This window comes from Oncorhynchus mykiss, chromosome 22, assembly GCF_013265735.2.
Source record: "Oncorhynchus mykiss isolate Arlee chromosome 22, USDA_OmykA_1.1, whole genome shotgun sequence".
Lineage (NCBI taxonomy): Eukaryota > Metazoa > Chordata > Actinopteri > Salmoniformes > Salmonidae > Oncorhynchus > Oncorhynchus mykiss.
The window spans coordinates 52,278,801-52,292,691 of NC_048586.1; the positions used below are offsets into that span (position 1 = coordinate 52,278,801).

Genomic DNA, 13,891 nt, shown 5'->3' on the forward strand with positions numbered 1-13,891 from the left:
GAAATGCCAGAGCTGACTTCTGGTCCCGGTCTGTTGACCATCCCATGTAAAACGGCTCTGATCATGACTCCTGACACCAGTTGAGTTTAGGCTTCTCTTTCAGAGTAGCTAGGTCACTGTTACCTGCTGTATGATGTTGGTGACACTCTGCCAGTGGGCCAGCTTGATGTTGTCCCCTCCATCCACCAGACCCTGGTAGCCCTGAGAGGAAAATATCAATCACATCGTTCAATCAATCAGATCAATACTGGTCATGATGGAGGATAACATCCTAAGACACAGGCTAACTAACTGTAAGACACAGGCTAACTAACTGTAAGACACAGGCTAACTAACTGTAAGACACAGGCTAACTAACTGTAAGATACAGGCTAACTAACTGTAAGATACAGGCTAACTAACTGTAAGACGCAGGCTAACTAACTGTAAGATGCAGGCTAACTAACTGTAAGATACAGGCTAACTAACTGTAAGACACAGGCTAACTAACTGTAAGATACAGGCTAACTAACTGTAAGATACAGGCTAACTAACTGTAAGACGCAGGCTAACTAACTGTAAGACGCAGGCTAACTAACTAAGATGCAGGCTAACTAACTGTAAGATACAGGCTAACTAACTAAGATACAAGCTAACTAACTGTAAGACACAGGCTAACTAACTGTAAGATGCAGGCTAACTAACTGTAAGATGCAGGCTAACTAACTGTAAGATACAGGCTAACTATAAGATACAGGCTAACTGTAAGATACAGGCTAACTAACTGTAAGACACAAGCTAACTGTAAGACACAGGGTAATGAACGATGTGTTTTAAAACTGGTGTGTTGTAAAATAGATGGTGATTGGATAATAGTACCTCATATACGAGATACATCTTGGCTCCAACAAATATCCCCATCCGGGTCACAGCGCGGACAGCTGCATTCATTCCTGGATATCAGAGGGTCAGATTACAAACTGCAATAACAAATACATCTGTCATACTATATATTTCTTTGATCATATATTGTTTAATATCGGGGTGCAGGTAGCCCGGTGGTCAGAGCGTTGGGCCAGTAATGAGGCCATGCTCATAAAAAATGTCTATACTCGTCATTTAAAAAAATATTGTATTAACCTTTTATTTAACTACGCAAGTCAGTTAAGAACAAATTCTTATTTACGATGACATTATCTGTCAGTGCAGCTTTTGAGTCAACATGTTGAAATGTAAGTTACTGGAATCTGGCTTACTGTGAGGTCAATAACTCAATTACATATGGCTTACTGTGAGGTCAATAACTCTGAATTACATCTGGCTTACTGTGAGGTCAATAACTCTGAATTACATCTGGCTTACTGTGAGGTCAATAACTCTGAATTACATCTGGCTTACTGTGAGGTCAATAACTCAATTACATCTGGCTTACTGTGAGGTCAATAACTCAATTACATCTGGCTTACTGTGAGGTCAATAACTCATTTACATCTGGCTTACTGTGAGGTCAATAACTCATTTACATCTGGCTTACTGTGAGGTCAATAACTCAATTACATCTGGCTTACTGTGAGGTCAATAACTAAATTACATCTGGCTTACTGTGAGGTCAATAACTCTGAATTATATCATCATGTGCTAACAAAATGTTCTATAGTAATAGCAAGCTAACCAAGTTTACCTCCGTCCTTCTCATCTTGGCACTCTCGCCCTCAGGGAATGAGCAGTCACCCCAATGCGCGCCGGAATATAATTTCTTTGTATGAATCAAAAATGACTCTGGGAAACCATTTCGACGGCTTCCTAAAGTCCCACCTTTTACAGAACTGCTGGTTTTAGGCAGCATTAAAAAGGCAGAGCAGTCCGGGGCTCATGTTTGGAGTATTGCAGTGTAGCCTAGTTTGTTTTACACCATCCCAGCAGGGCAGAATACTCGGAGCCTAAAACCCCCGAAAGCCCAGGTCAGGTGACGTCAATGACAAGCTAGTGTGAAAGTGAAAAAAAATTAAACAAAATATTATAGGTCGACCGATTAATCGGAATGGCCGATTAATTAGGGCCGATTTCAAGTTTTCATAACAAATCGGTAATCGGCATTTTTGGACACCGATTATGACCGATTACATTGCACTCGACGAGGAGACTGCGTGGCAGGCTGACTACCGGTAATGCGAGTGCAGCAAGGAGCCAAGGTAAGGTGCTAGCTAGCATTAAACTTATCTTATAAAAAAACCATCAATCTTAACATAATCACTAGTTAACTACACATGGTTGATGATATTACTAGTTGATCTAGCTTGCGGTGCCTGTTAATTTATCATTGAATCACAGCCTACTTCGCCAAACGGGTGATTTAACAAGCGCATTCGTGAAAAAAACACTGTCGTTGCACCAATGTGTACCTAGCCATAAACATCAACACCTTTCTTAAAATCAATACTCAAGTATATATTTTTAAACATGCATATTTAGTTAATATTGCCTGCTAACATGAATTTCTTTAACTAGGGAAATTGTGTCACTTCTCTTGCGTTCATTGCACGCACAGTTAGGGTATATGCAACAGTTTGGGCCGCCTGGCTCGTTGCAAACTAATTTGCCAGAATTTTACGTAATTATGACATAACATTGAAGGTTGTGCAATGTAACAGGAATATTTAGACTAAAGGATGCCACCCGTTAGATAAAATATGGATGCCGTATTTCACTGAAAGAATAAATGTATTGTTTTCGAGATGATAGTTTCCGGATTCGACCATATTAATGACCCAAGGCTTGTATTTCTGTGTGTTATTATGTTATAATTAAGTCTATGATTTGATATTTGATAGAGCAGTCTGATTGAGCGGTGGTAGGCAGCAGCAGGCTCGTAAGCATTCATTCAAACAGCACTTTTGTGCGTTTGCCAGCAGCTCTTCACTGTGCTTCAAGCATTGAGCTGTTTATGACTTCAAGCCTATCAACTCCGTAGCTAGTTAGCGGTGGTGCGCGCTAATAGCGTTTCAATCGGTGACGTCACTCGCTCTGAGACCAAGGGCCGCGGCTTTTGTGGAGCGATGGGTAACGATGCTTCGAGGGTAGCTGTTGTCGATGTGTTCCTGGTTCGAGCCCAGGTAGGGGCGAGGAGAGGGACGGAAGCTATACTGTTACACTGGCAATACTAAAGTGCCTATAAGGACATCCAATAGTCAAAGGTATATGAAATACAAATGGTATAGAGAGAAACAGTCTTATAATAACAACAACCTAAAACTTCTTACCTGGGAATATTGAAGACTCATGTTAAAAGGAACCACCAGCTTTCATATGTTCTCATGTTCTAAGCAAGGAACTTAAACGTTAGCTTTTTTACATGGCACATATTGCACTTTAACTTTCTTCTCCAACACTGTGTTTTTGCATTATTTAAACCAAATGGAACATGTTTCATTATTTATGTGAGACTACATAGATTTTATTGATGTATTATATGAAGTGAACTGAATGACCACTTTTGGTTTATGTTGCAATTGTCATTATTACAAATAAATACATTTTAAAAAATATCGGCCGATTAATCAGCTTTTTTTGGTCCTCCAATAATCAGTATCGGTATCGGCGTTGAAAAATCATAATCGGTCAACCTCTACAAAATATAGCTAGCTCTCTCTTGCTCTCTTTCTGCTGCTTCTCCTTGTTAAAAACTGTTCAACTATTGTCTCTCGCTCTCTCTCTGAGTCAACTACTACCTGTTATATACACTGCAGTGCTAGCTAGCTGTAGTTTATTCTTTCAGTACTAGATTCATTCTGTGATCTTTTGATTGGGTGGACAACATGTCAGTTCATGCTGCAAGAAATCTGATAGGTTGAAGGATGTCCTCCGGAAGTTGTTATAATTACTGTGTAAGTCTATGGAAGGGGTTGAGAAACATGAGGCTCCTAGGTTTTGTATTGAAGTCAATGTACCCACAGGAGGACGGAAAATAGCTGTCCTCCAGCTACAGAGAGTGCTGTCTTCACTGCAAAACAGTTATTTGTTGACATTAACATATTTAGTATAGTTTAATCTAAAAAGGCTAACTTTAAGGTTTCACTAACTCACTAAGGCAACCTGCCTAACTCACATCCGTAGCCATGAAGTGCTTTGAGAGGCTGGTAATGGCTCACATCAAAACCATTATCCCAGAAACCTTAGACCCACTCCAATTTGCATACCGCCCAAACAGATCCACAGATGATGCAATCTCTATTGCACTCCACACTGCCCTTTCCCACCTGGACAAAAGGAACACCTATGTGAGATTGCTATTCATTGACTACAGCTCAGCGTTCAACACCAAAGCTCATCACTAAGCTAAGGATCCTGGGACTAAATACCTCCCTCTGCAACTGGATCCTGGACTTCCTGACGGGCCGCCCCCAGGTGGTGAGGGTAGGTAGCAACACATCTGCCACAGTGGTTCTCATCACTGGTGCCCCTCAGGGTGCGTGCTCAGTCCCCTCCTGTACTCCCTGTTCATCCATGAATGCATGGCCACGCACGACTCCAACACCATCATTAAGTTTGCAGACGACACAACAGTGTGCAAAACTAAAGCGCAAACCACTGCTTTTAATCAGGGCAATGTGACCAGAAACATGACTGAATACAAACAGTGTAGCTATTCCCTCCGCAAGGCAATGAAACAAGCTAAGCGGCAGTATAGAGACAAAGTAGAGTCGCAATCCAACGGCTCAGACACAAGAGGTATGTGGCAGGGTCTACAGTCAATCACGGATTACAAAAAGAAAACCAGCCCCGTTGCGGACAGGATGTCTTGCATACGGACAGACTAAACAACTTCTTTGCTCGCTTTGAGGACAATACAGTACCACTGACACGGCCCGCTACAAAACCTGCGGGCTCTCCTTCCCTGCAGCCGACGTGAGCATAACATTTAAATGTGTCAACCCTCGCAAGGCTGCAGGCCCAGACGGCATCCCTAGCCGCATCCTCAGAGCATGCGCAGACCAGCTGGCTGGTGTGTTTACGGACATATTCAATCAATCCTTATCCCAGTCTGCTGTTCCCACATACTTCAAGAGGGCCACCATTGTTCCTGTTCCCAAGAAAGCTAAAGTAAATGAGCTAAATGACTATCGCCCCGCCCCGTAGCACTCACCTCCGTCATCGTGAAGTGCTTTGAGAGACTAGTCAAGGACCATATCACCTCCACCCTATCTGACACCCTAGACCCACTCCAATTTGCTTACCGCCCCAATAGTTCCACAGATGACGCACACTGCCCTATCCCACCTGGACAAGAGGAATACCTATGTGAGAATGCTGTTCATCATCTACAGCTAAGCATTTAACACCATAGTACCCTCCAAACTCGTCATCAAGCTCGAGACCCTGGGTCTTGACCCCGCCCTGTGCAACTGGGTCCTGGACTTCCTGACGGGCCGCCCCCTGGTGGTGAGGGTGGGTAACAACATCTCCACCCCGCTGATCCTCAACACTGGGGCCCCACAAGGGTGCGTTCTGAGCCCTCTCCTGTTCTCCCTGTTCACCCACGACTGCATGGCCATATAAGCCTCCAACTCAATCATCAAGTTTGCTGACGACACTACAGAGATGGCCGCCTCGCTTCGCGTTCCTAGGAAACTATGCAGTGTTTTGTTTTTTTACGTGTTATTTCTTACATTAGTACCCCAGGTCATCTTAGGTTTCATTACATACAGTCGAGAAGAACTACTGAATATAAGATCAGCGTCAACTCACCATCAGTACGACCAAGAATATGTTTTTCGCGACGCGGATCCTGTGTTTTGCCTTTCTCCCAGGACAACGGAATGGATCCCATGCAGCGAACCAAAAAAACGACTCAAAAAAAAAGAGGGAAATGAGGCGGTCTTCTGGTCAGACTCCGGAGACGGGCACATCGTGCACCACTCCCTAGCATTCTTCTCGCCAATGTCCAGTCTCTTGACAACAAGGTTGATGAAATCCGAGCAAGGGTAGCATTCCAGAGGGACATCAGAGACTGTAACGTTCTTTGCTTCACGGAAACATGGCTCACTGGAGAGATGCTATCGGAGGCGGTGCAGCCAGCGGGTTTCTCCACGCATCGCGCCGACAGAAACAAACATCTTTCTGGTAAGAAGAGGGGCGGGGGCGTATGCCTTTTGGCTAACGAGACATGGTGTGATGAAAGAAACATACAGGAACTCAAATCCTTCTGTTCACCTGATTTAGAATTCCTCACAATCAAATGTAGACCGCATTATCTACCAAGAGAATTCTCTTCGATTATAATCACAGCCGTATATATCCCCCCCCCAAGCAGACACATCGATGGCTCTGAATGAACTTTATTTGACTCTTTGCAAACTGGAATCCATTTATCCGGAGGCTGCATTCATTGTAGCTGGGGATTTTAACAAAGCTAATCTGAAAACAAGACTCCCTACATTTTATCAGCATATCGATTGCGCAACCAGGGGTGGAAAAACCTTGGATCATTGTTACTCTAACTTCCGCGACGCATATAAGGCCCTGCCCCGCCCTCCTTTCGGAAAAGCTGACCACGACTCCATTTTGTTGATCCCTGCCTACAGACAGAAACTAAAACAAGAGGCTCCCACGCTGAGGTCTGTCCAACGCTGGTCCGACCAAGCTGACTCCACACTCCAAGACTGCTTCCATCACGTGGACTGGGACATGGACTGGGACATGCGTCAGATAACAATATTGACGAATACGCTGATTCGGTGTGCGAGTTCATTAGAACGTGCGTTGAAGATGTCGTTCCCATAGCAACGATTAAAACATTCCCTAACCAGAAACCGTGGATTGATGGCAGCATTCGCGTGAAACTGAAAGCGCGAACCACTGCTTTTAAATCAGGGCAAGGTGACTGGTAACATGACCGAATACAAACAGTGCAGCTATTCCCTCCGCAAGGCTATCAAACAAGCTAAGCGTCAGTACAGAGACAAAGTAGAATCTCAATTCAACGGCTCAGACACAAGAGGCATGTGGCAGGGTCTACAGTCAATCACGGACTACAAGAAGAAATCCAGCCCAGTCACGGACCAGGATGTCCTGCTCCCAGGCAGACTAAATAACTTTTTTGCCCGCTTTGAGGACAATACAGTGCCACTGACACGGCCTGCAACGAAAACATGCGGACTCTCCTTCACTGCAGCCGAGGTGAGTAAGACATTTAAACGTGTTAACCCTCGCAAGGCTGCAGGCCCAGACGGCATCCCCAGCCGCGCCCTCAGAGCATGCGCAGACCAGCTGGCCGGTGTGTTTACGGACATATTCAATCAATCCCTATACCAGTCTGCTGTTCCCACATGCTTCAAGAGGGCCACCATTGTTCCTGTTCCCAAGAAAGCTAAGGTAACTGAGCTAAATGACTACCGCCCCGTAGCACTCACTTCCGTCATCATGAAGTGCTTTGAGAGACTAGTCAAGGACCATATCACCTCCACCTTACCCGACACCCTAGACCCACTCCAATTTGCTTACCGCCCAAATAGATCCACAGACGATGCAATCTCAACCACACTGCACACTGCCCTAACCCATCTGGACAAGAGGAATACCTATGTGAGAATGCTGTTCATCGACTACAGCTCGGCATTCAACACCATAGTACCCTCCAAGCTCGTAGCTCGAGACCCTGGGTCTCGACCCCGCCCACACTGGGGCCCCACAAGGGTGCGTTCTGAGCCCTCTCCTGTACTCCCTGTTCACCCACGACTGCGTGGCCACGCACGCCTCCAACTCAATCATCAAGTTTGCGGACGACACAACAGTGGTAGGCTTGATTACCAACAACGGCGAGACGGCCTAAAGGGAGGAGGTGAGGGCCCTCGGAGTATGGCGTCAGGAAAATAACCTCACACTCAACGTCAACAAAACAAAGGAGATGATCGTGGACTTCAGGAAACAACAGAGGGAGCACCCCCCTATCCACATCGACAGGACAGTAGTGGAGAGGGTAGAAAGTTAAGTTCCTCAGCGTACACATCACGGACAAATTGAAATGATCCATCCACGCAGACAGCGTGGTGAAGAAGGCGCAGCAGCGGCTTGTCACCAAAAGCACTCACAAACTTTTACAGATGCACAATCGAGAGCATCCTGTCGGGCCGTATCACAGCCTGGTACTGCAACACAACTGTAAGGCTCTCCACTCTGCCCACAACTGTAAGGCTCTCCAGAGGGTAGTGAGGTCTGCACAATGCATCACCGGGGGCAAACTACCTGCCCTCCAGGACACCTACAGCTCCTGATGTCACAGGAAGGCCAAAAAGATCATCAAGGACAACAACCACCTAAACCTGTTCACCCCGCTATTTACAAAACAATATGTATATATATTTTACGTTAATTTAACTAGGCAAGTCAGTTGATTAAGAAGAAATTCTTATTTTCAATGACGGCCTAGGAACAGTGGGTTAACTGCCTTGTTCAGGGGCAGAATGACAGATTTGTACCTTGTCAGCTCGGGTAACTTGCAACCTTTCGGTTATTAATCCAATGCTCTAACCACTAGGCTACCCTGCCGGCCCCGCTATCATCCAGAAGGTGAGGTCAGTACAGGTGCATCAAAGCTGGGACCGAGAGACTGAAAAACAGCTTCTATCTCAAGGCCATCAGACTGTTAAACAGCCACCACTAACTGAGTGGCTGCTGCCAACATACTGACTCAACTCCAGCCACTTTAATAATGGAAAAATTGATGTAATAAATGTATCACTAGTCACTTTAAACAATGCCACTTTATATAATGTTTACATACCCTACATTACTCATCTCATATGTAAATACTGTACTCTATACCAGCCACTGCATCTTGCCTATGCAGTTCTATACCATCACTCATTCATATACAGTGCCTCGCGAAAGTATTCGGCCCCCTTGAACTTTGCAACCTTTTGCCACATTTCAGGCTTCAAACATAAAGATATAAAACTGTATTTTTTTGTGAAGAATCAACAACAAGTGGGACACAATCATGAAGTGGAACGACATTTATTGGATATTTCAAACTTTTTTAACAAATCAAAAACTGAAAAATTGGGCGTGCAAAATTATTCAGCCCCTTTACTTTCAGTGCAGCAAACTCTCTCCAGAAGTTCAGTGAGGATCTCTGAATGATCCAATGTTGACTTAAATGACTAATGATGATAAATACAATCCACCTGTGTGTAATCAAGTCTCCGTATAAATGCACCTGCACTGTGATAGTCTCAGAGGTCCGTTAAAAGCACAGAGAGCATCATGAAGAACAAGGAACACACCAGGCAGGTCCGAGATACTGTTGCGAAGAAGTTTAAAGCCGGATTTGGATACAAAAAGATTTCCCAAGCTTTAAACATCCCAAGGAGCACTGTGCAAGCGATAATATTGAAATGGAAGGAGTATCAGACCACTGCAAATCTACCAAGACCTGGCCGTCCCTCTAAACTTTCAGCTCATACAAGGAGAAGACTGATCAGAGATGCAGCCAAGAGGCCCATGATCACTCTGGATGAACTGCAGAGATCTACAGCTGAGGTGGGAGACTCTGTCCATAGGACAACAATCAGTCGTATATTACACAAATCTGGCCTTTATGGAAGAGTGGCAAGAAGAAAGACATTTCTTAAAGATATCCATAAAAAGTGTTGTTTAAAGTTTGCCACAAGCCACCTGGGAGACACACCAAACATGTGGAAGAAGGTGTTCTGGTCAGATGAAACCAAAATTGAACTTTTTGGCAACAATGCAAAATGTTATGTTTGGCGTAAAAGCAACACAGCTGAACACACCATCCCCACTGTCAAACATGGTGGTGGCAGCATCATGGTTTGGGCCTGCTTTTCTTCAGCAGGGACAGGGAAGATGGTTAAAATTGATGGGAAGATGGATGGAGCCAAATACAGGACCATTCTGGAAGACCTGATGGAGTCTGCAAAAGACCTGAGACTGGGACAGAGATTTGTCTTCCAACAAGACAATGATCCAAAACATAAAGCAAAATCTACAATGGAATGGTTCAAAAATAAACATATCCAGGTGTTAGAATGGCCAAGTCAAAGTCCAGACCTGAATCCAATCGAGAATCTGTGGAAAGAACTGAAAACTGCTGTTCACAAATGCTCTCCATCCAACCTCACTGAGCTCGAGCTGTTTTGCAAGGAGGAATGGGAAAAAATGTCAGTCTCTCGATGTGCAAAACTGATAGACATACCCCAAGCGACTTACAGCTGTAATCGCAGTAAAAGGTGGCGCTACAAAGTATTAACTTAAGGGGGCTGAATAATAATATATATATATTTTTTATATACATATTCTTATTCATTCCTTTACACTTGTGTGTATAAGGTAGTTGTTGTGAAATTGTTAGGTTAGATTACCTGTTGGATATTACTGCATTGTCGGAACTAGAAGCACAAGCATTTCGCTACACTCGCATTAACATCTGCTAACCATGTGTATGTGACAAAAAAACCATTTGATTTGATAGGCCTGATCACCGACATCAACGAGACATCCTATAGGGAGAAAGTCAGAGACCTGGCAGGGTGGTGCCAGAATAACAACCTATCCCTCAATGTAACCAAGACTAAGGAGATTATTGTGGACTACAGGAAAAGAGGACTGAGCACGCCCCCATTCTCATCGACGAGGCTGTAGTGCGGGCAGGTTGAGAGCTTCAAGTTCCTTGGTGTCCACATCACCAACAAACTAGAATGGTCCAAACACACCAAGACAATCGTGAAGAGGGCACGACAAAGCCTATTCCCCCTCAGGAGACTGAAAAGATTTGGCATGGGTCCTCAAATCCTCAAAAGGTTCTACAGCTGCAACACCGAGAGCACTGGTTGCATCACTGCCTGGTATGGCAACTGCTCGGCCTCCGACCACAAGGCACTACAGAGGGTTGCATACGGCCCAGTACATCACTGGGGCCAAGCTTCCAGGACCTCTATACCAGGCGGTGTCAGAGGAAGGCCCTAAAAATTGTCAAAGACCCCAGCCACTCCAGTAGTAGACTGTTCTCTCTACTACCGCATGGCAAGCGATACCGGAGTGCCAAGTCTAGGACAAAAAGGCTTCTCAACAGTTTTTAACCCCAAACCAAAAGACTCAAGAACAGGTAGTCAAATGGCTACCCAGACTATCTGCATTGTGTCCCGCCACGCCCCAACCCCTCTTTTACGCTACTGCTACTCTCTGTTTATCATATATGCATAGTCACTTTAACCATATCTACATGTACATACTACCTCAATCAGCCCGACTAACCGGTGCCTGTATATAGCCTCCCTACTGTATATAGCCTCTCTACTGTATATAGCCTCCCTACTGTATATAGCCTCTCTACTGTATATAGCCTCTCTACTGTATATAGCCTCTCTACTGTATATAGCCTCTCTACTGTATATAGCCTCTCTACTGTATATAGCCTCCCTACTGTATATAGCCTACCTACTGTATATAGCCTCTACTGTATATAGCCTACCTACTGTATATAGCCTCTCTACTGTATATAGCCTACCTACTGTATATAGCCTACCTACTGTATATAGCCTCTACTGTATATAGCCTCTACTGTATATAGCCTCTCTACTGTATATAGCCTCCCTACTGTATATAGCCTCTCTACTGTATATAGCCTCTACTGTATATAGCCTCCCTACTGTATATAGCCTCTCTACTGTATATAACCTCTCTACTGTATATAGCCTCCCTACTGTATACAGCCCCTCTACTGTACACAGCCCCTCTACTGTACACAGCCTCTCTACTGTATATAGCCTCCCTACTGTATATAGCCTCTCTACTGTATATAGCCTCTCTACTGTATATAGCCTCTCTACTGTATATAGCCTCTCTACTGTATATAGCCTCTACTGTATATAGCCTCCCTACTGTATATAGCCTCCCTACTGTATATAGCCTCCCTACTGTATATAGCCTACCTACTGTATATAGCCTCTACTGTATATAGCCTACCTACTGTATATAGCCTCTCTACTGTATATAGCCTACCTACTGTATATAGCCTACCTACTGTATATAGCCTCTACTGTATATAGCCTCTACTGTATATAACCTCTACTGTATATAGCCTCCCTACTGTATATAGCCTCTCTACTGTATATAGCCTCTCTACTGTATATAGCCTCTCTACTGTATATAGCCTCCCTACTGTATATAGCCTCTCTACTGTATATAACCTCTACTGTATATAGCCTCCCTACTGTATATAGCCTCTCTACTGTATATAGCCTCTCTACTGTATATAGCCTCCCTACTGTAGCCTCTCTACTGTATATAGCCTCTCTACTGTATATAACCTCTCTACTGTATATAGCCTCCCTACTGTATATAGCCTCCCCACTGTACACAGCCCCTCTACTGTACACAGCCCCTCTACTGTACACAGCCTCTACTGTATATAGCCTCTCTACTGTATATAGCCTCGCTACTGTATATAGCCTCGCTACTGTATATAGCCTCGCTACTGTCATTTTTCACTTTTCACTCTTTTTCAATTTGTAATTTTGTACTTATCGATTGTTCACTTAATACGTTTTTTTTAACTTAAAATTGCATTGTTGGTTAGAGTCTGAAATTCACTGAGTAGGATGGTCCTCCACTGTTTAGTTCTGTAGTAGGCTGAGTCTGTAACCTTAACGGTCCCTGATCAAACATGCAAAGGTAATGCAATGAATGGCTCCTCCTCTCTTCTACCTGATATCCTGCACGTATGGCCCAATACACACACACGTAGACGTAGATGCGCTAATGGGGATGCGCTTGTCTAGCTCGCCCGGTGCGAAATGTTGCCAGAGTTGACACTTTTCACAGCATTATATTAGTCCTAAACAAGAAATCCGCCAACCCGGCGTACAGAGTGATCTCAATCAAGCGCGCCTTCAGTTTTAGCAGCGCTTCCACAAACATTTTGCAAACTGATTATATTAAAACGATCGACGGATGAAGACACACAACCAGAAGATTACGACTTTTACAACATTATAAGTGGAACGAGTCATTTCTGTCAAAATGCACGAAAACACATTTATTGGATAACATTATCAAGCCCTCGTTCTTTCCTTTAGCTGTCAAAACCCCATGTCAACAACTCGCGTAAAATAAAAGTAGTTTAAAATCATGATCAAAGTCAAATAACTAGCAGTTAACATATGACCGACGACCTGTAGGGATTATGCAACTAACACAACGTAGCCCTAGTTGATAAATAGCTGGACAGATGTTTGTCCCTTCCCCTAATCATCCCGTACCTTGTGCATCTCCACCACTTGTCAACAAGGCGATAGCTTTCCCAGCGCCGGTCATCTTCAGTCTCTCTAAATCCGACATGTTGGCAGCGGTGGAATACGGATCAACCTCGACTGGAGAAATTCTGTCAAATAATAACTCTTCTCGTTAAAATACAAGTTACAAGCTCATGCAGCAAGTACTGTGGGTGACTTTCCTTGTGTTGGCTGACCGTCTATTGAAATGACTCCGCCCCAACAAGATTTCACAATATGGGAAGGTGTGGTCGTCTTTCTGATAGCCTCCTCCTCCTCCTCCTTCTTCTTCGATGAGGTTTAACGGTGGTTGGCATCCAAAAAATGTTGCATTACCGCCACTCACTAGACTGGAGTATAATTCCCTTCCACGTTGCTTGAAAATTAACATGAATAAATCAACAAATACCCTACCATCTAACCCTACACTAAAACCCCCCACCCTACTCCACTATTTAAATACCCTACCATCTAACCCTACACTAAAACCCCTGACCCTACTCCACTATTTAAATTACCTACCATCTAACCCTACACTAAAACCCCTGACCCTACTCCACTATTTAAATACCCTACCATCTAACCCTACACTAAAACCCCCCACCCTACTCCACTATTTAAAT

At 44.1% G+C, this 13,891-nt stretch overlaps 1 protein-coding gene across 2 annotated transcripts in view; it reads right to left on the reverse strand.

Moving 5' to 3' along the window:
* The window catches only part of pfkla (phosphofructokinase, liver a), a 69,484-nt gene extending 55,992 nt beyond the window's left edge, over nt 1-13,492 (reverse strand). Inside the window, exons 1-3 of one of the 2 annotated variants that reach the window (XM_036959534.1) lie at nt 13,257-13,492; nt 859-932; nt 124-201 (exon numbers count right to left, since the gene is read on the reverse strand). In XM_036959534.1, coding sequence (XP_036815429.1) covers nt 124-201; nt 859-932; nt 13,257-13,335 — 231 coding nt within the window. In that variant the 5' untranslated portion in view covers nt 13,336-13,492. The remainder of the gene's footprint in view (nt 1-123; nt 202-858; nt 933-13,256) is intronic. The other variant, XM_036959536.1, reaches the window with a different exon arrangement.
* Nucleotides 13,493-13,891: the final 399 nt, after the last annotated feature.